We start from the raw sequence: 27,189 nt of genomic DNA, 5'->3' as shown, positions 1-27,189 counted from the left end.
ACAGATCCTGGTACTGACACACCCCCATACCATGATACACCCTGGTACTGACACACCCCCATACCATGATACACCCTGGTACTGACACACCCCCATACCATGATACACCCTGGTACTGACACACCCCATACCATGATACACCCTGGTACTGACACACCCCATACCATGACAGACCCTGGTACTGACACACCCCCATACCATGACAGACCCTGGTACTGACACACCCCCATACCATGACAGACCCTGGTACTGACACACCCCCATACCATGACAGACCCTGGTACTGACACACCCCCATACCATGACAGACCCTGGTACTGACACACCCCCATACCATGACAGACCCTGGTACTGACACACCCCCATACCATGACAGACCCTGGTACTGACACACCCCCATACCATGACAAATCCTGGTACTGACACACCCCCATACCATGACACACCCTGGTACTGACACACCCCCATACCATGACAGACCCTGGTACTGACACACCCCATACCATGACACACCCTGGTACTGACACACCCCATACCATGAAAGACCCTGGTACTGACACACCCCATACCATGACACACCCTGGTACTGACACACCCCATACCATGAAAGACCCTGGTACTGACACACCCCATACCATGAAAGACCCTGGTACTGACACACCCCCATACCATGACAGACCCTGGTACTGACACACCCCAGACCATGACAGACCCTGGTACTGACACACCCCATACCATGACACACCCTGGTACTGACACGCCCCCATACCATGACACACCCTGGTACTGACACGCCCCCATACCATGACAGACCCTGGTACTGACACGCCCCCATACCATGACAGACCCCATACCATTTTGGACTTGTTGCTAATAACAGTCTGGATCCTTTCCGTCTTTGGTCCGAAGCACACGGCGTCCATTTGTTCCAAAAAAGACCTGGATTGCTGATATATCTGACCACAAGACATGTTTCCACTGTGTGATGGTCCATCCTAAATGCCCCCGAGCCCAGAGAAGTCGATGCCGCTTCAGGACATGGTTATCATAAGGCTTTTTTATTGCACTGATTTCGGGTTGTAAATTCAGGCTCGTCAGGGACAGTTGAACTGTTTTCGGTACATGGAGGGAGACGTTGCCAGCGTGCTAGCGGGTTGTGCAGCCTCAGCCCATCGGTTTGAACTTCCTGATGCTAACTGTGTTAGCTTAGTGAGCTAAAACTGTGTCTAAATAATCTGCCTTATAAGTTTCATGTCTTATTAGAATCCTCTCTACTGAGGCAGCTGATCAGGTAGGTAGTGGCAGCAGGGCACCTCACATTATTCTCATTATATAATTTTGTAAGTGTTAAATGAAACGTACACCTGCGCTCACATCAATCTCTGGAGGTCGGCAGTGATCCTTTACAATTTTGCCTCCTGATTTATTGCCCCCCATCCACAAGCTCCGTCCTAAATGCCCCTCAAGGGCACGAGAGAAGGACGTGCCGCATTTTTCATGTCAGGGTGCACGTTTTCTTTTCGGCTCTTTAGCTTTTATCATCAGCCGTAAAACACGTTGGGCTATCAGGCGCCGCCGTCTCACCCATGACTGATATAATTGATGCTAACTTGCTGATTTAAAGCCACACGCACTGAGCTTGAATTGATCCTGGACCGGAGAGATCAGGGTCATTAATACTGCCAAATCTGGGACTGTACAGGGTGTGGACGAGCATCAGCTTGATGGACATCCCATTCCGATACCAATGCCATAAATATACAAATATACAAATACCTCCACCCATGTTTCCATAAGATTTTGCAGTGTGTCTGTTGGAATTTGTGCTAATTGTGACACAATAGAAATAAAAAAGCTTGGCTTGTACTTGATTGAGGCTAATATCATCCTTACTGTGAAACATGGTGGTGGCAGCATCAGTATATAAAGGTGCTTCTCAGTGGCAGGGACTGGGGCTAATACAAATATAGTAATAATAATCCACTGATCAGGTATAACATTATGACCACCTTCCTAATATTGTGTTGGTCCCCCGCTTTTGCTGCCAAAACAGCCCTGACCCGTCAAGGCATGGACTCCACACCACCTGGCACCATGATGTCAGCAGCAGCTCCTTTAACTCCTGTTAGTTATGGTGGAGCCTCCATGGATCGGACTTGTTTGTCCAGCACGTCCCACAGATGCTCGATTGGATCGAGATCTGGGGAATTTGGAGGCCAGGTCGACACCTCAAACTGGTTGTTTTGCTCCTCAAACCGTTCCTGAAGCATTTTAGTTTTGTGCTGAAAGAGGCCACAGATCAGGGAAGCGTCTCCATGAGAGGGTGAACATGGTCTACAACAATGCTTAGGTAGGAGCTACGTGTCAAAGAAACATCCACATGGATGGCAGGACCCAAGGTTTCCTAGCAGAACGTCGCCCAAAGCATCACACTGCCTCCACCGGCTTGCCTTCTTCCCCACAATGCATCCTGGTGCCATGTGTTCCCCGGGTAAGCGACACACACACACCCGGACGTCCACGTAATGTAAAAAAAAACCTGATTCATCAGACCAGACCACCTTCTTCCATTGCTCCGTGGTCCAGTTCTGATGTGCACATGCTCATTGTTGGTGCTTTCAGTGGTGGACAGGGGTCAGCATGGGCACCCTGACTGATCTGCAGCAACAAACTGTGATGCTCTGTGTATTCTGACACCTTTCTATCAGAACCAGCATGAACTTCTTCAGCAGTTTGAGCTACAGGAGCTCGTCTGTTGGATCGGATCACACGGGCCATCAATGAGCCTTGGCCGCTGATCACCCTGACGCCGGTTTACCACTGTTCCCTCCTTGGAGCACTTTTGATAGATACTGACCACTGCAGACCGGGACACACCCCACAAGAGCTGCAGTTTTGGAGATGCTCTGACCCAGTCGTCTAGCCATCACAATTTGGCCCTCGTCAAACTCGATCAGATCCTCACGCTCACTAACTGCTTCTAACATCAACTTTGAGGATAAAATGTTCACTTGCTGTCTAATATACCCCCCCCCCCCCCCAACTAACAGGTGCTGTGATGAAGAGATAATCAGTGTTATTCACTTCAGCTGTCAGTGGTCATAATGTTATGCCTGGTCGGTGTGTGTGTGTGTGTGTAAATACGTATATGGTAATAGAATAGATTGCAAAAAACAAACCTGAGAAGGTAGAGATGCAGGTGGCCCCACGGGAGCTGGTGGAAGAACCAGAGCAGGTCGTCCTAAAGGACCAGAGGAGGAAACCAGTAAACAAGGTGGTTCTGGTTTTTGAGATTGAGATGAAGAAGTTAGAGAAGGTGGACCCAGTGGAGCAGGTGGACCCAGTGGAGCAGGTGGACCCAGTGGAAAAACCAGACCAGGTCATGAAGAAGGTAGAGAGGCAGGTGGCCCCGCTGAACCTGGTTAAAGAACCAGAGCAGGTCATCCTAGAGGACCAGTGGATGGGACATGTAAAAAATAAGATTAGTTTCATAGAGAATGAGATGAAGAAGGCAGAGAGGCAGATGGTCCAGCTGAACCTGGTGGAAGAACCAGAGCTGGTCATCCTGAAGGAGCAGGGGAAGGGACATGTAAAAAATAAGGTTCATTTCATAGAGAATGAGATGAAGAAGGTAGAGAGGCAGGTGGACCCAGTGGACACAGTGAAAAAACCAAAGCAGGTAGGAAAAAACCAGATGGAGAAGCAGGTGCTTCAGACGGACCAGATGACGAAGGTGGAAGAACGGGTGGATCAGGTAGGTTTGAAGAATGAGGTCAATAAACCTGGCTCAGGAACCACAACTGCTGGCTTTAGAGCCACAACTGCTGGTTGCAGAACCACAACTGCTGGCTGTGAAACCACAACTGCTGGTTTTAGAACCACAACTGCTAGCTGTGAAACCACAACTGCTGGTTTTAGAACCACAACTGCTGGCTGAGAAACCACAACTGCTGGCTGTGAAACCACAACTGCTGGTTTTGGAACCACAACTGCTGGTTTTGGAACCACAACTGCTGTCTGAAGAACCACAACTGCTGGCTGAAGAACCACAACTGCTGTCTAAAGAACCACAACTGCTGGCTGAAGAACCACAACTGCTGGCTGAAAAACAACAACTGTTGGCTGTAAAGCCTCAACTGCTGTCTGAAGAACCACAACTGCTGGTCGCAGAACCACAACTGCTGGATGTAAAGCCAAAACTGCTGTCTAAAGAACCACAACTGCTGACTAAGGAACCACAACTGCTGTCTGAAGAACCACAACTGCTGGCTTTGAAGCCAAAACTGCTGGTTGTAAAGCCAAAACTGCTATCTGAAGAACCACAACTGCTGGCTAAAGAACAACAACTGCTCTCTGAAGAACCACAACTGCTGGCTGAAGAACCACAACTGCTGTCTGAAGAACCACAACTGCTGGCTGTAGAACCACAACAGCTGGTTGAAGAACCACAACTGCTAGCTTAGAAGCAAAAACTGCTGTCTGAAAAACCACAACTGCTGGCTGTAGAACCACAATTGCTGGCAGAAAAACCACAACTGCTGGCTGTAGAACCACAATTGCTGGCTGTAGAACCACAATTGCTGGCAGAAAAGCCACAACTGCTGGCTGTAAAGCCACAACTGCTGTCTGTAGAGCCACAACTGTTGGCTTTGGAGCCACAACTGCTGGCTGAAAAAACAAAACTGCTGGCTGAAAAAACACAACTGCTGGCTGTGGAGCCACAACTGCTGGCTGTAGAGCCACAACTGCTGGCTGAGAAACCAAAACTGCTGTCTAAAGAACCACAACTGCTGGCTAAAGAACCACAACTGCTGTCTGAAGAACCACAACTGCTGGCTGAAGAACCACAACTGCTGTCTGAAGAACCACAACTGCTGGCTGAAGAACCACAACTGCTGGCTGTGGAGCCACAACTGCTTGCTGAAAAGCCACAACTGCTGGCTGTGGTGCCACAACTGCTGGCTCAGGAACCACAACTGCTGGCTGTGGAGCCACAACTGCTGGATCAGGAACCACAACTGCTGGCTGTGGAGCCACAACTGCTGGCTCACGAACCACAACTGCTGGCTTTAGAGCCACAACTGCTGTCTAAAGAACCACAACTGCTGGCTGTAGAACCACAACAGCTGGTTGAAGAACCACAACTGCTAGCTTAGAAGCAAAAACTGCTGTCTGAAAAAACACAACTGCTGGCTGTAGAGCCACAACTGCTGGCTGTAGAACCACAATTGCTGGCAGAAAAAGCACAACTGCTAGCTGAAAAGCCACAACTGCTGGCTGTAAAGCCACAACTGCTGTCTGTAGAGCCACAACTGCTGGCTGTAAAGCCACAACTGCTGGCTGTAAAGTCACAACTGCTGGCTTTGGAGCCACAACTGCTGGCTGAAAAAAACAAAATTGCTGGCTGAAAAAACACAACTGCTGGCTGAAAAAACACAACTGCTGGCTGTAGAGCCACAACTGCTGGCTGAGAAACCAAAACTGCTGGCTGTAAAGCAACAACTGCTGGCTTTGGAGCCACAACAGCTGTCTGAAGAACCACAACTGCTGTCTAAAGAACCACAACTGCTGGCTGAGAAGCCACAACTGCTGGTTGTAAAGCCAAAACTGCTGTCTGAAGAACCACAACTGCTGGCTGAAGAACCACAACTGCTGGCTGTAGAGCCACAACTGCTGGCTGAGAAGCCACAACTGCTGGCTGAGAAGCCACAACTGCTGGTTGTAAAGCCAAAACTGCTGTCTGAAGAACCACAACTGCTGTCTGAAGAACCACAACTGCTGGCTGTAGAGCCACAACTGCTGGCTGAGAAGCCACAACTGCTGGCTGTAAAAGCCACAACTGCTGGCTTTGGAGCTAAAACTGCTGGCTGAAAAACCACAACTGCTGTCTGAAGAACCACAACTGCTGGCTGAAGAACCACAACGGCTGTCTGAAGAACCACAACTGCTGGCTGTGGAGCCACAACTGCTGGCTGAGAAGCCACAACTGCTGGTTTTAGAACCACAACTGCTGGCTGAGAAAGCACAACTGCTGGCTGTGGAGCCACAACTGCTGGCTGAGAAGCCAAAACTGCTGGCTGAGAAACCACAACTGCTGTCTAAAGAAACACAACTGCTGGCTGAGAAGCCACAACTGCTGTCTGAAGAACCACAACTGCTGGCTGAGAAGCCACAACTGCTGGTTGTAGAGCCACAACTGCTGGCTCAGGAACCACAACGGCTGTCTGAAGAACCACAACTGCTGGCTGTAGAGCCACAACTGCTGGCTGTAGAACCACAACTGCTGGCTGAAGAACCACAACTGCTAGCTGAGAAGCCACAACTGCTTGCTTTGGAGCCACAACTGCTGGCTGAAAATCCACAACTGCTGGCTGTGGAGCCACAACTGCTGGCTGAAAAACCACAACTGCTGGCTGTGAAGCCACAACTGCTGGCTGTAGAGCCACAACTGCTGGCTGTAGAACCACAACTGCTGGCTGAGAAAGCACAACTGCTGGCTGTGGAGCCACAACTGCTGGCTGAGAAGCCACAACTGCTGGCTAAGAAGCCACAACTGCTGGCTGAGAAACCACAACTGCTGTCTAAAGAACCACAACTGCTGGCTCAGGAACCACAACTGCTGGCTGTGAAACCACAACTGCTGGTTTTAGAACCACAACTGCCGGCTGAGAAACCACAACTGCTTTCTAAAGAACCACAACTGCTGGCTGAGAAGGCACAACTGCTGGCCGAAAAACCACAACTGCTGGCCGAGAAGCCACAACTGCTGGTTGTAGAGCCACAACTGCTGGCTCAGGAACCACAACTGCTGTCTGAAGAACCACAACTGCTGGATGTAAAGCCACAACTGCTGGCCTTGGAGCCACAACAGCTGTCTGAAGAACCACAACTGCTGTCTAAAGAACCACAACTGCTGGCTGAGAAGCCACAACTGCTGGTTGTAAAGCCAAAACTGCTGTCTGAAGAACCAAAACCGCTGGCTGAGAAGCAACAACTGCTGTCTGAAGAACCACAACTGCTGGCTGAAGAACCACAACTGCTGGCTGAGAAGCCACAACTGCTGGCTGAAGAACCACAACTGCTGGCTGAAGAACCACAACGGCTGTCTGAAGAACCACAACTGCTGTCTGTAAAGCCACAACTGCTGTCTGAAGAACCACAACTGCTGCCTGAATAACCACAACTGCTGGCTACAGAGCCACAACTGCTGACTGTGAAACCACAACTGCTGGTTTTAGAACCACAACTGCTGGCTGAGGAACCACAACTGCTGGCTAAAGAATCACAACTGCTGGCTGTAGAGCCACAACTGCTGTCTGAAGAACCACAACTGCTGTCTGAAGAACCACAACTGCTGGCTGTAAAGCTACAACAGCTGGCTGAAGAACCAAAACTGCTGGTTGTAAAGCCACAACTGCTGGCTGAAGAACCACAACTGCTGTCTGAAGAACCACAACTGCTGTCTGTAAAGCCACAACTGCTGTCTGAAGAACCACAACTGCTGCCTGAATAACCACAACTGCTGGCTGTAGAGCCACAACTGCTGTTTGAAGAACCACAACTGCTGTCTGTAGAGCCACAACTGCTGGCTAAGGAACTATAACTGCCTGTCAGACCATCAGACCAGAACCACAGGAAGCTCCAGCACATCGTACACCGTGACAGTAGATGAGAGGAGACTAGCAGACCAGCACCAGCGCATCATGGTACATCACTCCTAATGTATTATAGCATCGCTTCAATACTCTAAATGTTTAAATACAGTCAGTGATTGTGAACATTAAACACTGGCTAATATGAGTGTATTAATTTTGTAGTGTCACACATCAGCTCTACATCAACTTCTGCTGCTCAAATATCCTCACCAGTGCAGTCCAACAACCACAGAAGATCCCTGTCCATGGTATTAAAGAGATGATCTTGAGGAGACCCCCCAGATCTTCAGTCACGTGGACTGTAGTCTGTTTCATTTAAACAACAATAAACTTGAATTCTAGACATTTCACTGATGTTTTTGTTCTTTCTTAAACATGTTTAACACGGTTAAAGTATTAGTTCACATTTCTATTAGTAATGAAGTGAAGCCACTGTTCTGGATCAGGCTCAGATGAAGTCCAGCTCTTACTGCCACAGTGGTGAGGACCAGAGTATTACCATGTTTGTTGGCTTATATGAAAGCTGCTCACATCACTGACATCATATTTAATTACATGTCAGGAAATTCTTCATTTAAAGATGAATGAGTGATGATCGAGCTCTGGTTTAATCTGCTCTTTATTTACTTCATTCACTCATCAATAGGTTTCTGTGCTTCTCGGCCTAACAGAGGGGGGTGAAGCTTCAGCAGCACCCTGGTCAGAAGAGGCAATAAGGGTCAGTGGGGTAATCGATGGCCTCCCATCTATTGTCTCATCCATGTCAGCAGAGAATTTCTAGGATGCTGCTGTTGCTTCACTACTCTCTGTTCTCACCCCAGTAGGGGGGCACTCGAGTTCCTACAAGATTCATAAACACAGAACAAGGAAATTAACGTGTAGTAATAAAATCTGTACTGATATTTTACTGAAGATTATTTTGTATTTCTGCTTCAGGTTCTCCCACTTTTTTACATGAATGGGGGTCACCGCCCCCTGCACACTGTTCTCCAACACAAAGGTTCTACAACATGATAAACATAACGGTTATTACAGTATAGATCAGGGGTGGGCAATTAAATTTTCCAAGGGGCCACATAAGAAACTGGGACTGTTGTGGAGGGCCGGACCAATAAGGGGAACTAAATTCTGCTCAATATAAATTTTATCTCTTTATTTACATTTACATTTTCAGCATTTAGCAGACACCTTTATCTAAATCGATTTACAATATAGTTACAGTATACAGTCTGAGCAATTGAGGGTTAAGGGCCTTGCTCAAGGGCCCAACAGCAGCAACCTGGCAGTGGTGTGGCTTGAACCAGCAACCTTCTAATTACTAGTCCACTAACCACTAGGCTACAACTGCCCACTCATTATAAAAAGCAGTAAATTGTACAGTTCTAATAAGCTGTTAATGTTTAGATGTTACAATCAAAAAATTAGAAGTCGGCAGAGTAAAAACATCAACATTATTTCACTATTTAAACAAACAAAAAAACAAATGTGAACAAAATGTGCAGGTTTTTAAACTTTACACTATTTTGTTTTGAGTCTAATGAGTCTCATTTGTTTTTCAGTCCTTTGTTATTGTTGGATATTCTTTTTAAAATCACAAAGCTGGTCCTGACTGCTTCAGTTCTGGATGTGTTAAACTTTATAAAAAGTCCTTGTTGCTTTTGCAGTTTAGTGAGAGAAGCTTCAGGTGTGATGCTCTGCATCGTTCATGTTCTTATATTTCTGTGTAATACCGTAACAGCGATTTAGAGCCTAAATTCTGATCCTTAACCAGCGTTACATCTGATTTCAGAACTTCGTGTCTTGTTAAAAACTCCACCGTCAGTCACACTCAGTTCTGTTTGCATTACGGTGAAGCCCGATACACTCGCGCACACACGTAAATCGAAACTTGCGGATATTTAAAGACACAGCGCTCCCGTCAAAATCAATCCTGTAGTAATGCATGTTTGATGTACATTTATTTACATCTAAATTGTAATTGCCACGGACCTCATGCGGGCCGGTTGGGGATGTCTCGCGGGCCGGATGTGGCCCGCGGGCCGTACAATGCCCAGGTCTGGTATAGATCATGCACTGCTTAAAAACATGTCGTCATTAAAAGTTGTTCATGCTTTGAATACTAAATCACGTCTATATAGAACCTTTGTAATTAACAGTAATTAACAGTCTGTATAAGATGTAACAGATTTTGTTCTCATTCAAACCAACAGTTACTCAAATCCTCAAACAGCTGCATTTCTTTTTCCAGTGAAGAGGGTCTGGTTGGTCACCCTTCACCAGATAAGCTTTTTGGTGTCTTCATCAGACCCTGTAATATCAATCTTTAGTTTTAAAAGGGATGATAAAATTATAACATAATTATAATAATAATATTTAGCCTGAACAACCCCAAAGTCACATATATTCCTTCCTAAGGATAGTTTAACCTTTCACTAACATTACAAATAAATTGAGGTGAATCCTACCAGTACAACAGTGTGGCAAACAAGATGTAAAGTAAAATGAACATGGGTAGGTTAACCAGTTGTTTATTAACCAGGTGTTTATTACCTCATACTGATCTGTTTAACATTGTTTATTACCTCATACTGATCTGTTTATCATTGTTTATTACCTCATACTGATCTGTTTAACATTGTTTATTACCTCATACTGATCTGTTTAACATTGTTTATTACCTCATACTGATCTGTTTATCATTGTTTATTACCTCATACTGATCTGTTTAACATTGTTTATTACCTCATACTGATCTGTTTATCATTGTTTATTACCTCATACTGATCTGTTTAATATTGTTTATTACCTCATACTGATCTGTTTATCATTGTTTATTACCTCATACTGATCTGTTTATCATTGTTTATTACCTCATACTGATCTGTTTAACATTGTTTATTACCTCATACTGATCTGTTTATCATTGTTTATTACCTCATACTGATCTGTTTATCATTGTTTACTGACATATTACAAAAAATTAAACACAGTAATCAAGATACGTACCGACACTCAGCTCATTAATAACAGACTGAGAATGTTACAGCTAAATTCTAATAAACTCACATCCCTTATAGAGACAGAAAACTATTAACAACCATTTTAACATGAATGATATTCAATTACAAAATAAATAATAGAGATTACACAAAACCAAACACACTGACACATCAGGATTTGGTAGAATTTTAACAAAAAATATAAGAAAATATTTTTTTTTTATCTGGTTAGACATCAAGTCTGACATGATTAAAACTTGGATATTCATGTCTCTGTATCTGTCACACTTTGAGCCTCCTGAGGTGCCACACACCCCTCTCCATAAGCACACTCTGTCTCCTGCCACACCCCATTCCTGATTGGCTCTTCTGGGCTAATTAGCTCCAGCTGCTCCTAATAAAAGGAGGCAGCTTCTCTACAGACTCTGAGAACTATTGAACTGAACTTGGTTTATGGTGGAACTGTTTTTGTAACTGCTTTGTTGGACTTCTATGGTGACTTTGGTTTGGCTTTCCTTGGACTCTGTTTTGGAATCTGTTTGAATGTGTTACTAGCCGTGTGCTTAGCTTATGTTACTAGCCGATTGCTTAGCTTATGTTACTAGCCGTGTGCTTAGCTTGTGTTACTAGCCGTGTGCTTAGCTTGTGTTACTAGCCGTGTGCTTAGCTTATGTTACTAGCCGTGTGCTTAGCTTGTGTTACTAGCCGTGTGCTTAGCTTGTGTTATGTTAGGATTTTTGGAACATAACATCATTATTAAACATAAATTCAATGTGAGAAGTTGTACGGCATTTCCCCACGTGGCTCTTTGTCTGGTAGGTGCACTCAAAATGGCGCCTACCATGATCCCTCGTTAGGGACCCTCCAGATGTCTGCCGTAGGGGGGGAGGGGCGGAGCCCTGGGCTTTTCTAGCACATTTCATTGGCTCCACCAGCAGTGAAGGAGGAGGAGCCTAGCTTGGTTTAAAAAACCGCGCGCTCAGACGCACGGGGCTTTTTTTTTTTGGTTGGCGATCATCTGGATTGCAGGAGAAAAGGAGCGCCGATCGGCTTAGCTCTGACATATATTCACAGATCATTTCTTACACTTAATAAAGTGTTTTTGAAGAGTATTTTCTGGATTCTCCGACTGCTTCTTCAAGGCTTCTCGACAAAAAGATTCGTCGTAACAGATGGTAGCAGAGGATGGTTCGAAGAGGCCTGAAATAGCATCAAATTGATTCAGCTGACTGAGCTAAGACCTGGATTCTGGGAATCTTTTGTACTCAGTACAAGGCGCGCCTACACAAGGTAAACAGACTTTGAAATTGAATCTCAGAATCCGTGTCTGATTAAATTACTAAAGTATCATTAGATAGTTTAAAACTGTGAATATATGCTGGAGCTAAAATGTATGTTTCCTGATTGCTGAGTTTGAACCAGACCGGTCTAAATAAACTGTACAGGGCGCCATTGTGTTCAGCTGGGTCGGAGCTCGCGGACACCATTGGAGCGAAAGGCGAGCCTGTCTGTTTTGGTAGCGGGGCTCGATTAATTTGATTGTTCTAAATTTTAACGAGCCTGTCTGTTTTGGTAGCGGGGCTCGATTAATTTGATTGTTCTAAATTTTAACGAGCCTGTCTGTTTTGGTAGCGGGGCTCGATTAATTTGATTGTTCTAAATTTTAACGAGCCTGTCTGTTTTGGTAGCGGGGCTCGAGTAATTTGATTATTCTAAATTCTAAATTCGGTTCGAAAATAGTACATCAGGAGTTTTGTTTGTCAGTAAATTTCTGTGTATATTTGTCTGAGAACCGCGGGTGAAACCGTGTGTGTGCAGTGTGCTTTGTTATCTTTGGTTTGTCGGCCATCTTGTCTTTGTGTGTGCAGTGTGCTTTGTTATCTTTGGTTTGTCGGCCATCTTGTCTTTGTGTGTGCAGTGTGCTTTGTTATCTTTGGTTTGTCGGCCATCTTGTCTTTGTGTGTGCCTGGGGTGTGTAAGTTGTTGCAGATAATTTTGCGCAAACTGTGAGTTAAGATGAAGTATTTGTTATGGTACCTTATTAAGTGTGTTTTAATGTGGGTAGCGTCTGAAAGAATCCATTGACTTACAAGCCCTGGTGAATTGTATTTGAACAATAGGTTTTAATTCTTAAACTAGGAAGGGGGGCACTTCATTCACAGAATTCATCCATTTGTGAAAAGTATTATCCCTCACAACTGAAAAGAGTAAAACATTTTCACAAGTAATTAAGGAAAATCTCCTTAATCAGGGTTGTTATAGTGAATAAGATTAAAATTATTTGAGAGTAACACAGTGCTTGTTGATTGTGATAAGAGATTTGCTGGGTGTGTTGGTGCATGTATTGTTGAGAGATTGTTCTATTGTTTCTTTGTTCTAATGTGTGGGGGTTGTGAAGTTAGGAACACATGTCTACGTGATCCAAAAGTTTAAGGCCTCCATTGTAGTGTTGATGATAAACTTTAGAAATACTGTATGTGCTCCCCTCTGTAGTTGGTAGTGAATTGGAGGAATCCCACTGGGGGCCCTGGACGACCCTCAAGGGGCGGAGCTAAAGTGACATCACGAGTGACTGACATTATCTGCGACTCCCCATCTCTGAGTACAATTTATGTATGGGTGATCTTAGAGCCATAATGCTGATAATGGATTACAAGGAACCCTTTGGGCGAATAGAAACGCAGCTAGGAACTACCGCATTGTCTTCTCGTACCCCTTTTTCACGCCATAGAGGAGATGTTTGGGATGCGTTCCGCAGCATGTATCCCACACAACAGAACCAACAGGCGTTAGATGGTATGACTATGAATAAGGGTGAAGAGGGAGGTGAATTTTTGAGGTGAGCTCAGAAGACCTGGAGACAGTGCACGGGAGAGCGACATGATCATAATTCAGTAAACTCGTTATTATTTAAGACGCAAGTTGTCAAAGTATTTTTAACTGCTATATAGGACAAACTAGATGATGTAGTGGGACTGCTGAATAAACTAGAGGACGAGTGGACAGTCATTGTGGTTCATTGCATCATCAAATATAATAAAAAGGAGTCAGACCAGGCGGATTTTTTATAATATATGTAACAAAGCCTGGTTAAGTTAGAACTGGCAGAAAAGGATACTAAGGGTAAAAATAAGTAATTGGTAGTAATTGAGGTATTTATTAATAATAATTAATAACTGGTTTAAATCGTAACTTTCGTCCAGCTGTTGATATTGTAGATGCCACAGCAGTATATATAACAACCTGTCCCTGTTTAATATTAGTATTAGTATCAGCTATAATATTATTTTAACTTTTCTGTATAGCAGTGGGTAACTTTATATAATAGACAAAAGGGAGGTCTATGTAGGCCACACTTTTAGCTTAGACGATTAGATAGGGCAGGATGCTTTAACTGTGGTGAATTAAACCACTGGGCAAAATATTGTCTCTACTTTAGTCAGTCTGCAGGGATATCGTAACTGTAGTTTACATAGGGACCCGCACTATAAACACAACTCGAAGTTCTAAATTAAACTCTAGTATCTGTCTATCAGTCTTAGGGCCCTGGAAATTCCGGAGGCCCTTACTGATGCTGTCCAGTGTCCTCCACAGGTCGTGATATTTTTTTTAGAATTAATTGTAACCTGTGGTATAGGTGGTGAGCAGTTTGATTTTTTGATTGACACTGGAGCTATAGCTTCGATCATCACTGGTAAGCTTAATTGGATTTCTTCGCTTACCTCAAACACAATCACCACTGTTGGATACTCGGGAACAGCGTAAACTTAATATTTTACTACTCTAATGGTTCTGGAAATTGGAAAGCTACGACTAACTTATTTTTTTTTTATATTCTTCAAATTGTTCTATTTGTCTGTTGGGTAGAGATGTATTGTGCAAGTTATCGGCCACTGTCTATTGTACCTTATAAGGTACAAAGTTAGTTTTATTAGGCCAGGAGCCTCTTTTAGAGGCCAGAATTTGTGTAATGCAGCCTATTACTGAGCTAAAATCTCAGTTCTGCGATATCTATTGGGCTAGACTGATCGCACCTGACAAACAAGGTACCCCATCTAATTTAATATATGTATTTAATATGTGGAAATCTTGGTTGATGGCACAAGTCTGCTTGATTTCGCCCCAGGATTTATATTATTGTACCTTGTACTATATCAGAGACCCGGATGATCTTTACGATGATCTATGGAAACAAAATATGGAGGGATTAAATAATCGATTATGTAGTGCAACTATTTTCGTAGGACCAGAGGGAGTAGCAGCAGCGGTGCAGCTAATTCAGGAGCAGATAGAGTATTTCAGAATGGATCCAGACAACTCGCAGGCATTACATGTCTCCTTGCTGTTGGCTAAAGGTTTTGAAGCTAGATCCCTTGGTCCTATGGTATGTCTTGCACAGATCCTGATATATGCATCGACGGACTTTCCATATCTGTCACGAACTTAGAACAGCAAGTATTGGAAAATTGACTGTAAGTGTGTGGACAATGTACATTATGAACAGGTTTCCCTCCCACGTCACCATGGACGAGAACACACAGATCACCACCTGACTGATCAGATGCTAAGGACTGTCCCTACTTCTTTATGGACCACCTCCAAAATAGACGTAGGGCACGTAAAACATCATGTCGCCCCTATTTCTCTGAAACCTGATGCGGAGGTCGTGTATAGAAGATAATACTCACTCTTTGCTGAGGCCGAGACTGGTATTGCCTCTATAATACAGGGCCTATTGGATATCGGGGTTTTAGTCCCAATTCAATTAAATTGAAATATATTTATACTTTTAGTTAAAAAGTCGGACAAGGATGAATACAGGATGGTGCATGACTTGAGACTGATTAATCAGGTGACTGTCACTGAAAATATACTCGTTTTGGATTTCTACAGATCACTACAGAACTTGATTTTTGAGCACAAGTTCTTCACAGTTATTGACTTAGCTAATGCTTTTTTCTGTATATTAGTACTATCGTATTTGGCAAATATTTTTGTTTTCTCATATCAGGGACAACAATACACCTACGCTAGATTACCACAAGGTTACAAGGACAGTCCCGGTATTTTTAACAAGTGTCTGAAACAAGATCTTTCCCAGCTGCTGACTGACCAATTGCTGGACACTGACACAGCACTAATCCAGTATGTAGACGACCTACTCATTGCCTGCACTGACTCATGCACCTGCCTGACAGACACACAGACGGTCCTTTGTAGGCTAGCACAATCAGGATATAAAGTCAACAAATCCAAATTACAAGTTTGTCGACCCGTTGTCACCTTCTTAGGTCGTTGCATTTCTCCAAAGGGACACACATTGACTTTGAAAGCTGTACAAACTATCCGAGCCTTCCCTAAACCTAAAACAGTCAGCCAGATGTTATCTTTTTTAGGTCTGACAGGCTATAGTAGAAATTACATCCCAAATTACACAGGCTTAACCTCACCACTGAGGGCTGAAGTGACCAGATTGGGTCAACGTAACCTCACTGCTCTAATTGAGTGGAATACCAACCTGGAAGCCAGTTTTGTAGAAGTAAAACAAGCACTCGCACTTGCAGAGCATTTGCAGTCCCCGGATTACACTAAACCTTTTTATCTGGATGTCTCTGAAAAAGAGGGCATTGTAAATGCTGAAGAGAAAAGGAGCGCCGACATATATTCACAGATCATTTCTTACACTCAATAAAGTGTTTTTGAAGAGTACTTTCTGGATTCTCCGACTGCTTCTTCAAGGCTTATCGACAAAAAGATTCGTCGTAACACTGACCACACTGAACTGTGTTAGCATACATGCTAAGTCTAAATTATGTCATTGTAGCTAAATAAAAATCATTATTAGTTATCTGCCATCATATCTGAGGTAAATGTTAATGTTCTCAATATGACTGACCACACTGAATTGTGTTAGCATACATGCTAAGGCTAAACTTTGTCATTGTAGCTAAATAAAAACCGTTATTAGTTATCTGTCATCATATCTGGGGTAAATGTTAATGTTCTCAATATGACTGACCACACTGAATTGTGTTAGCATACATGCTAAGTCTAAATTTTGTCACTGTAGCTAAATAAAAACCATTATTATTTATCTGTCATTATATCTGAGGTAAATGTTAATGTTCTCAATATGACTGACCACACTGAATTGTGTTAGCATACATGCTAAGTCTAAATTCTGACATTGTAGCTCAATAAAACCCATTATTACTTATCTGTCATCATAACTGAGGTAAATGGTAATGTTCTCAATATGACTGACCACACTGAATTGTGTTAGCATACATGCTAAGTCTAATTAGGGGCCAATGACACATTGATAACAGACACCGGATTCGCAAAAAACATAATTGCATGGGGCGTGGCAGACGCTCGTAGGCGGAGATATGGGCGTTTGAAGTCGGCAAAAAACGCATGTAAAATCCCATTGGGAATTTTCTCCGATTTTTCGCGCGGCCACCAGGGTAGCCAAAAATCCCAAACTCCCTACGCCGTGCACTGCCGGACCCAAGTCCCGTCTAAAATTGGAACGGAGTCAACACCCCCTCCGGTTCTCCGGTTACTCGGGGTGCGTTTACGCACTCCGGCCACCCCGGGGGCGCTGCTCCGTGCTGGTCAATGGGTGACCCCCAGGCCCCTTTGGTAATATTTCCCATAACCACCAGACGGGTATGGCCACCAGGGGTCCCCATGCCGGCAGGTTTGCGGAGGCGTCATGGGCTACGCCCCCACGGTTCCCAAAGTGTCCCCGGGCCGATTTTGGCCGACCGACTCGGAATGGCCCGAAACTCGCTCAGCCCACTGGGGGGGCCCCGTTAGGGTCATCGGTCACGACGAAAAGGCCCTAAAAACTCTCGGAAACCGGGCCACCACGCGCCTCGAAGACCACATAGCGGAGACCGCCTGGCCGGGCCGGACGCGACGGCAGCGTCGCCGTCCCGATCGGAGTCCGTGACCCGGGGGCGGGAGCGGAACCCGGACCCTTACTCGTGGCGGGCGGCGCGAGGGCGGCGTGGGGAGGCCGACGGGTCGAGTTCGGGGCTGGAGAGGGAGGGATTACCAAACTGTCTGTACATTACCAAACCGCAGAGTGGAGACAGTGCTGTGGGCCGACCCTACGTCACCAACGGGGCCAGTCGGACACCGAACCCAAAACACCACCCTATACGGTGCCCTGGGGCACCAGGGAGATGCCAGGTTGGCGTAGAGTCCATTCTGGAGCTCTGGAGGGTTGTAATTACCAAAGTGGCAAAAGATCACAAAAGCGTCCTCTTCAAAACCGAGTGCTCACGGGTTAGTGTTTAGCTATAACCAAAGTGGCATCAGATTACAAAAGCGTCCTCTAGAGAGAGATCCCCGGGAGGCTCACGTGTCAGTTTTGCCATCTGGCACTAGGTTGCATCGTGGCATCAAAGTGGCGTCACATCACAAAAGCGTCCTCTTGGAACCCCGGGAGGCTCACGGGTTAGTGTTTAGCTATTACCAAAGTGTCATCAAGATTACCAAAGTGTCATATTGCGACCGAGCCGTCGCCCGGGACACTTTTCCCTAGTCTCTCTGAAGCAGGGAACCTCTCTGGCGCAGGTTCCCGGCCCGAGGGAATGTTGGGAATGACCAAAGTGTCCCAGGATTTGCCACGTGTCGTCTGACCCTAACCCTCTACTTTTGGGGTTTACGACCCCAGGGTCGGGATCAGGTCTGGGCTGAGACACTCTAGGTCAGACGGACGACTTCAGTGGTCTATTGATCTGAGAAAGCAATAAACTAAAAGAGCAAATAACTAATAAAGTACAAAATTTCCTGTCACACTTGTTAGAGATCTCGGACTAACTACAGAATTTCTTTAATAATTTCTATATGAAATTGAGAAACCAAGGACACTAATTAGTGCATTTTTCCTAACCCTAGAATTTCTCTGTTCTTGCTTGATACCAAATTTTAGCAGCTTAACAGTCACACACAGCACACACCCTCTATTTCTGCACTCTATTATCTCTAAACTCCCAATATGTGCCCCTGCATCAATGGTAAACCAGACCATTATCACCTTTTTGCACTCTTGCATTTTATTCACAGATTTAAACATTACAAATCTTTAATGAGTTTAGTCCAAAAAAAAATTTTTTTTTAACAATATTAGGCCTGCTGCATATGTATTACACAGAAGTGCCATACCTGTTTACACATGTTTGTATGCCACCTAATATAAGCTCAAAACAGCTCTGATTTGCAGAATACATCGGCATTGCAAGACATCCGACATATATCAGTCTGTTATCTGTTAGCAGGACATTACCAGCAGGAATTTCTACCTCTGCATGTTGTGAAACCAATTGCCGTATGGTGCATTCCAGTACCATGTATTAAACAGAAAAGCAATGCACACATTGTTTGAGCCATAAAGGTGTGCGTATAAATAAATATCTACGCTGCACATGATGTCCCTGGTATCCCCTTGGCCATATACAGTGGGGTCAAAAAGTATTTAGTCAGCCACTGATTGATTGTGCAAGTTCTCCTACTTAGAAAGATGAGAGAGGTCTGTAATTTTCATCATAGGTACACTTCAACTATGAGAGACAAAATGAGAAAAAAAAATCCATTGTAGGATTTTTAAAGCGTCAAGGGTCAGGTAAGGGTTTATGACTGGATCGGGGTCAGGACGAGGTGTTTTCGGCACATGGAAGCGGTGATCGCACCTCCACGTCTCATAGTGTCTCTCGCTGTAAGTTTTGTGACGAGGTGTTTTTGGCACGTCGAAGCAGTGATCGCACCTCCACGTCTTCTAGGGTCTCTCGCTGTAGGTTTTGTGACGAGGTGTTTTCGGCACAATGAAAGTCCTTATCCTAAAGTGGTGTTTAAAAACCCAAATGCAGTCCCACTATTATTTCTTAATACGGTATGTTACATAATTTGCTTACAAGTCTTACAGATATGCGATGAATATATTTTTTATTATTTAAACATACATGCATGAAGAATAAGGCTCGTTAAAATCGTGTCTGATGTCTCGGCACGCGGACCCCCCTGTAAGGATCTGGCTAGGAATGGGCCTTCGGTTCGGCCTAGGACACCCTACAGGGTGGTGTGAGGTCATGTCCAATTTGAAGCTGTTAGGGGTTATTATTACCGAGTCGTCATCGAGATTCCCAAGCCATCCTCACCGACCATATGGTGGAAGGTTCCCGGATTGAGAGAATTTTAGGCGTCCCTAGAGATATCCCACGTGTCGTAGGACCCTAACCCAGAGGTTTTCGAGTACGGCCGAGATCGATCAGTGTGTGTGTGTGTGTGTGTGTGTGTGTGTGTGTGTGTGTCTAACCCTAAGCCTGTGACTCACTTACCTGTGACTCTCGTACGAGACTCTGCATCAGTGGTCCTGTGGTTGTTTTTATGGTGGTGGTGGTTTTTGTGGTGTACGGAACGCAAGAAAGACACGTGTTTGAAAAAACAATTGAACTTTAATCACAATAAAACACATTGAACTAAACATAACATACAGAACTATTTACATACACATTCTTACGAACGAAAAACAGACGAATACCGAACCTAACCCGACCCACCCGATAACACGAGTGACCCTGAGTGACACCGAGGAGGAGAGAAGATGAGAACTATTTACATCAGACGTTTAAAAGGTCAAGCTGGGAGTTAGAGGAACCTCCTCTACCTCCAACCCCGCCTCTGAGGAGGAGCTTTCGGACAGCACCATCGGCCTCATATGCAACATGAGGCGCCTGCTTTTATTAATGGCCTCCAAGTCCTGTGGCCTAACCTTCATGGTGGTGTGGGAGTAGGTGTGGTCCGGGGACGGCAGTGCTCCCATCGCTCGGTGTTCCTGCAGGGAAACAAAAGAGAGACAGAGAGTCACGCCGTGCTGAAGCGAGAGTCGGAGGTGGCGCGAGACACGATCCACGCGTTCGTCTCACCTGTTGTGGGGTGCTGAGGGCGGACACACCCGAGGCTTCTTCCTCGGAACTCGAGGGATCGCGGGAATCGACCGTTCTCTTGGAAGCGGACGAATCCACCGATTCCAAGATCCTGACCCACTTCCGCTTCGGGCCACGCGACACTCGCGCAGGGGAGCCCGTCTCCGTGGCCGCCGCCACCCCGAGTTGCTCTCCCGAGGCCTCGGATTCGCTGCTCTCCGAAGAGCACAGCTGCGACAAGATTCTTCGGCGGACGGGCGGGCGGGCACGGAGGCGGGTGTTGGGCGGGACTCCGCTGCAGTGGGGTCTCTCGTGCTGAAACTCGTCACCCTCCTGCAACCTCCGGACTTCCGCGGCCTCCTGCACCGTGTTCAGAGGAAGATAAAACTTCGTGGCCACCGCCTCTGAGTGGCACATGGCCCTGTGCACGGTCAGCCTCTTGCTGGGGCTCAGGTTCTTAGTCTGAGGATGGACAGACAGACAGACAGACAGATCGATAGGGATTAAAACACCGAGACATGGTCCGAAAGACGTACGCTCTGCGAAGACAGGACGAACGCGTACTCACGTGGTGCACCATGGAAGTCCGGAGGTTGCGGAAGGTGTATTTTCCGCCGAAGCCCATCCGCCTCCACTCAGACTGGAAATATATCAGCAGCTTCTCGCAGCGGCCGCCGTTGGCGGTGAAGAACAGGTAAGGGCAATCCGAGCCCGTGAACATGTGGCGAACCGCCACGAGCTGCTCGAGCCAGTCCAGCTCCTCCTGAGGCCGCGGCGAAGCGGGACGTGAGCAGTAGGGTGTGGATACTCACTGGAGGCCTCCTTGCGCACCATCTGCCGGTGGCACGTAACGTCGCGTTGGATGTCGCGCAGGCGTCGTCCGATCTCGGCGCGGAGCCAGATGAAGTCCACCCCGTTTAATCTCTCAAGGTTTCTTCCTGTAATTTTCAGGGAGTTTTTCCTTGCCACAGTCGCCCTCGGCTTGCTCAACAGGGATTTTTGTATCTGTTGGTCCTGGATTTTGTAAAGTTGCTTTGAGACAATGTCTGTTGTAAAAAGCGCTACATAAATAAAGTTGACTTGACTTGACTTGACATCAAAAAAACTTTGTACTGACTGAGTTTGAACTTTTTTTACTGACATGACACATGTGTGAACAGTTTTTACCTTTAGTGTGTTAACGATGACAATAGTGTGTTTGTTGTGTTTAACTTTTGTGGCATGTGTGTGCCATTTTGCATCAAAGTGCACTACCATGAGAAATGTGTGTTAGTCAGTGAGAATGTGTTTAGAGTTTTGCAAAAATGTTAAATCAGGTGTGAAACAGTGTAAAACTAGGAGAAAATGGTTTAAGGTTTTGTGAAATGAGTGAGTCATTCGATAGACAAGTTTTGGCAGTTGACAGTTGTGTTCCAAGAATGGGTTTTAGTGTTTTAGCGATCGAGAAAAACAGTAGTAGTAGTAAAAATAGTTTGACATTATTATAATAGATTATCTTAGAGTGTAATATATTTATTTGTCTTCAATATAAACATATGGATTTAAAGATTTTATAAATTAAAATAAAATTACACTAAAAGCAGTATAAACAAAACAAGGTTTGTAGGTTGTGAGGACAATAATATGTGTTTATGAGAAATAGTTTGACATGGTTCCATCGATATATTAAAAGATTTGAATGGATTTATTGTAATACGTGCAGAGTAAATGTTTCCCACGTTTTTCTGTTAGTTTGATGACGCTCTCTAACACGTCGGCTGAAGTTGGCATGGCCAAAATGCACCACTAGGGGTCTGTCTCTGCACGTGCCTGACACTCCTTCCATCTATATGTAAAAAAAGAGAAAAGTAAAATCGAGATAACCCTACTTTATTTATGTATTGCTTTTTACAGTGGACGTTGTCTCGAAGCATCTTCACGAAATCCATGACCGACAGACACTCCCTGAAAATTACAGAAAGAAACATCGAGAGGGAAACAGGTTTCCGTCGGAACACCTTCAGAGTGAAACGTGAAAGAACTCACTCGAGAAGTGGAAAGGTGCTGCGTCTCGGCACGCGGAGCCTCCTGTAGGGATCTGGCGAGGTTTGGGCCTTGGGTTCGGCCTGGGACCCTAAAAAACCTCTTTGGGAATCCGGGACACTTTGGTAATTTTGGACCTAACCAAGGTTAAAAGGGGAAGTTAGTAAATTATATTACCAAAGTGTCAGCGATGACGACTCCTTCCTCGGGCCCCCACTCACGACCCGAAGGGCCCACGGTCACGGGGCTCCGATATGTCGCTCGCGACGCGCCCCCGTACGCCCTCTCCGATTTCGGAGCGTCCACGGCCTCGGCCTCCCTCGCGGGACCCCCGGACGTGCTCTTCGGGCCTAGGCCTTTTCGCGTGAGCCTAGGAGGCCGTATCTCGGAGGCCTCTCGACCCGCGGTCGCGGGGCTCCGATATGTCGCTCGGGACGCGCCCCCGTACGCGCTCTCCGATTTCGGGGTCCCTACGAACTCCGCAGCCCTCGCGGGACCCCGACACGTGCTTCTCGGGCCTACGCGCGTGAGCCTAGGAGGCCGTATCTCGGGGGCCTCTCGACCCACGGTCACGGGGCTCCGATATGTCGCCCGTGGGTCGGCCCGGCACGCGACGTGCGATTCCGGTGCCGGTACGACGTCCTTTCGAAAAAACGGCTCATCTTCCCACTCTCCCACATACGGTCCTATGGCAGACGTGCGAGCGCAGATAGAACCGAGTTCTATCCTTCAGCTTTCACACACATACTGCTCTAGCAGAGTGAAAGGTAGGACATATCAAACAGTTTATCTGGGAAAACCAACGTGTGTAGCTAAATAAAAACCGTTATTAGTTATCTGTCATCATATCTGAGATAAATGTTAATGTCATTGTAGCTAAATAAAAACCATTATTGGTTATCTGTCATCATATCTGGGGTAAATGTTAATGTTCTCTATATGACTGACCACACTGAATTGTGTTAGCATACATGTTAAGTATAAATTCTGTTATTGTAGCTAAATAAAAACCATTATTAGTTATGTCATCATATCTGAGGTAAATTTTAATGTTCTCAATATGACTGACCACACTAAATTGTGTTAGCATACATGCTAGTTCTAAATTCTATTATTCCCAGCTAACAAAATTACGTTCTGAGAATGTTCCCCAAACGTTTCATTCTGGTTGTCGAAACGTTGCATTACAACGTAGCCCTCAATATTATTTTGTCCAGTTTTCTTGATGTTCTCTAAACGTCATTTGCAATTTAAGCAATAGAACACGAGCGGGAGTGTGTTATCGCGAATAACATCACGGCTGTGATTCGGTCGCAGGCACGAGCCGAAGGCGAGTACAGTAGATCATCACAGCCTTGATGTTATTCGCAATAACACACGACCTCGAGTGTTCTATTGCTTTTATACAACAGTTTTTACAAAATAAAGAAAGAAAATTAATCAAAGAAGCCCTAAATTTCATAATAAATATGCTTTAATATTGACAATACCTTCCGCCAAAAACTAGTTCCACAACCAATATAAAGTTTAACACTACAAAGCAGACATCCCAAGTTGCAAAAACTCATTTCAGGGAGAAAAAAAAACCTCTCGCACACACCAAAGGATTATGGGTGAAAACAGAACTTTTAGGAGCTGCTAACTGGGCTATTAAGCTAATTGTTCGCATTACAAACACATTAATGTTCCCTACATAGTGCACTAGATTGTGTATCAGATCACGGATATATGTTCCCTACATAGTGCACTAGATAGTGAAATAGACAATTGGTTATGTTCCCTACACAGTGCACTAGATTGTGTATCAGATCACGGATTTAAAACGCGACTGTGTCGCCTGCGTCGCCTGCGTGGCCTGCGTGCGCGTTTGTGTGCATGAAGCTTGTCGTTAATGGCAACACGTCAGCGGAGTAATACAGTTGTGGTGTGAAAAGACCGTGCTGTTATCACATACAGTATATCAGCAAGGTTAGAACGCTTCTCAACCAATCAGATTGTAAGGTCGGAACTACCTGTTGTATAACATAATGTAACGTTCTGGGAACGTTGTATTAGAATGTTCTAAGAACCTTTTAAATAAGGTCTTCTGAACGTTCCCTTAACGTTCCATTTTGGTTGTATGAATGTTTAATTAGAACGTTCCTTCAACGTTATTTTGTCATTTTTTTGTCAGTTTTCTTAATATTCTCAAGTTAAAAAACAAACCCAAAAACATTTGTAAATGTTTTAAATGTTACTTTAACATACTTTTAACATAACTACAGATAATGTTAATCCAAGACAATGTTAATCCCTCTGTCTTTGTCATATATTGGATTAAGGGGATTGCAGGCAGAGAGAGAATCTGTTTAACATACACTCACACACACACACACTCACACACACACACACACACACACACACACACACACACACACACACACTATAAGAGCTGTAGTTCTGATCAGACTGGGTTCAGGACTTTCAGAGTCACTGAGACGCAGCACAATGATGAAGGTTCTGATTCTACTGCTGAATACACTCGGCCTCCTCACTCAACGTGAGATTCACTGTTTATTTACTATCTTCATATCAGTCCTCCAACATCAGCGCTCACCATCACCGTCTCTTTATCACCTTCAACTTTTCTCTCTTCTTCTCTTTAGAGTCGTTTGGAGAAATCATCATGACTCAGACTCCAGGATCTCACTCGGTTTCTCCAGGACAAACTGTTACCATCAACTGCAGAGCCAGTCAGGGCATTAGCAACAACCTCGCCTGGTACCAGCAGAAACCTGGAGAAGCTCCTAAACTCCTGATCTATGCTGCATCTAGTCGTCAGTCTGGGATTCCTGGACGTTTTAGTGGAAGTGGATCTGGTACAGAATATTCTCTAACAATCACTGGAGTCCAGGCTGAAGATGCAGGAGATTATTACTGTCAGCATGATTATGGCCTTCCATTCACACAGTGTTATTTGCTGGTACAAAAACCTCCCTCAGCTGTAGAGGAAGTTCTCTGAAACACACACTGATCTGAGAACATCTGCAGAGCTGCTAACGCTGCACTCCACTGAACATCATCATCTACAAAGCACCACAGTACTGAGCATGTTCCTCTCTTTGTGGTGTTCTCCTCACTGTGGAACAGGGATTCTCATCAGCACATGGAACATCTCACTAGTAGAATGAAGGTTTGAGATGAAGCAGCAGTGCTAGAAGAGATGATATGAATGAAACCATCATGACATGTTATGTACATTCAGAGAGATGTGATTACAGTGAATGTAAAATACTCTATAGGGCCAAAAGTATGTGGACACCTGAGCATGTGCTTGTTGGAAATCCCAGTCCAAATCCGTGTTCCAAAAAACCTCAAGACATCAGGTTCCGTTTCAATTCAGTCCAAAGATGTTCAATAGGGTTTTTATCAGGACACTAGAGTTCCTTGTCATATCACGTCTTTATGGACCTTGCTTTGTGCACAGGAACATAGTCATGCTCAAACAGGAAGGGGCCTTCCCTAAACTGTTGCCACAAAGCTATAAGCATATCATTTATATAACTGGTTTTATACACCAGATTGCAATGAGTGTGGCTGAAACACATGAACCTAATAATTAGGAGGGGTGTCCACATACTTTTGGTCATATAGTGTTCGGTCTGATCAATTCAAGTATCAGTTCATACAAACAATAAAATGTGCTGAGAACGATTCATCACTTAGATCAAATCTCCTGATTGGTCGTTTCATGATTGAATCGATTCCTTTCTACCCCATAAATCACTGAACACGTAACACTGTGCAGAATTACAGATGAGCTACAGTCAGTAACAGTATACCTACAATGTGAACATATGGTAGATTCACCTAATAGTGGATATGAGGAGGAGGAGGAGGAGGATCTTCATCTACACTCTCTGTACTCTGAAAATAAAAGCTGATCATCATTTGATGTGGTTTTAAACATAACCAGTTCTCACCAATATAAAATGAGAGCTGATGATCAGATGATCATGAGGATTCTACAGAATATTTAAGATGAAATACTGACTGGTTCCAGTTTCTGCTGTTGATGGTTAAAATGGTCTGTTTGTTCCACAGACCAGCATCTCAGTTCCAGCTCAGTTCAGCTAAACCTTGTAACTCTTTCTGATCATTTATTACAACTTTTATATCAAACTATCATCTGTCTTTATTTAGATCATATTGTGGCGTCCGCCACTGTGGATTAGGGGGGAGGGCGGAGCGAGCGTTACCCAGAGGGACTCGCGGCCGCGGTGTTAATAACTGTTGCGTTCTTTGTGTACATGTTTATGGGGTTTGTTTATGTTGTTTGGTGTTCTGTTTAATGATGTTAGTTTGTGCATAGAGTATTTGTTTAATTACATGTTGAATCTAAAACCTACCGTGACTGTGTAGCACGGGGCTAGGAATAACGTGGCTGCAATAGCGGGGAATTGTGTGTGTGTTGACACGTGTCTTAAACCGTGTAAACAATAAAGAGCTGATCCTGTTGTCATGGCAACTCGCGACTCCGTCTCTTCTTCGCAAACGCCACATTTGGTGTCAGAAGTGGGATCGCATTGCCCTCTAGAT

General features: G+C 44.8%; 1 gene segment (V, D, J or C); it reads left to right on the top strand.

The window, feature by feature from the left end:
• The first annotated feature begins 25,013 nt into the window (after nucleotides 1–25,013).
• On the top strand, nucleotides 25,014–25,612 carry LOC134317613 (immunoglobulin kappa variable 3-15-like). The segment is given in 2 exon segments: nucleotides 25,014–25,150; nucleotides 25,257–25,612. Coding segments are annotated over 2 exon segments (408 nt in total).
• The last annotated feature ends 1,577 nt before the right edge of the window (nucleotides 25,613–27,189 follow it).

Source organism: Trichomycterus rosablanca, chromosome 1 (assembly GCF_030014385.1).
Source record: "Trichomycterus rosablanca isolate fTriRos1 chromosome 1, fTriRos1.hap1, whole genome shotgun sequence".
Classification (NCBI taxonomy): domain Eukaryota; kingdom Metazoa; phylum Chordata; class Actinopteri; order Siluriformes; family Trichomycteridae; genus Trichomycterus; species Trichomycterus rosablanca.
The sequence above is the reverse complement of the archived record's forward strand: the minus strand, read 5'-3'. Positions and strand labels throughout refer to the sequence as shown.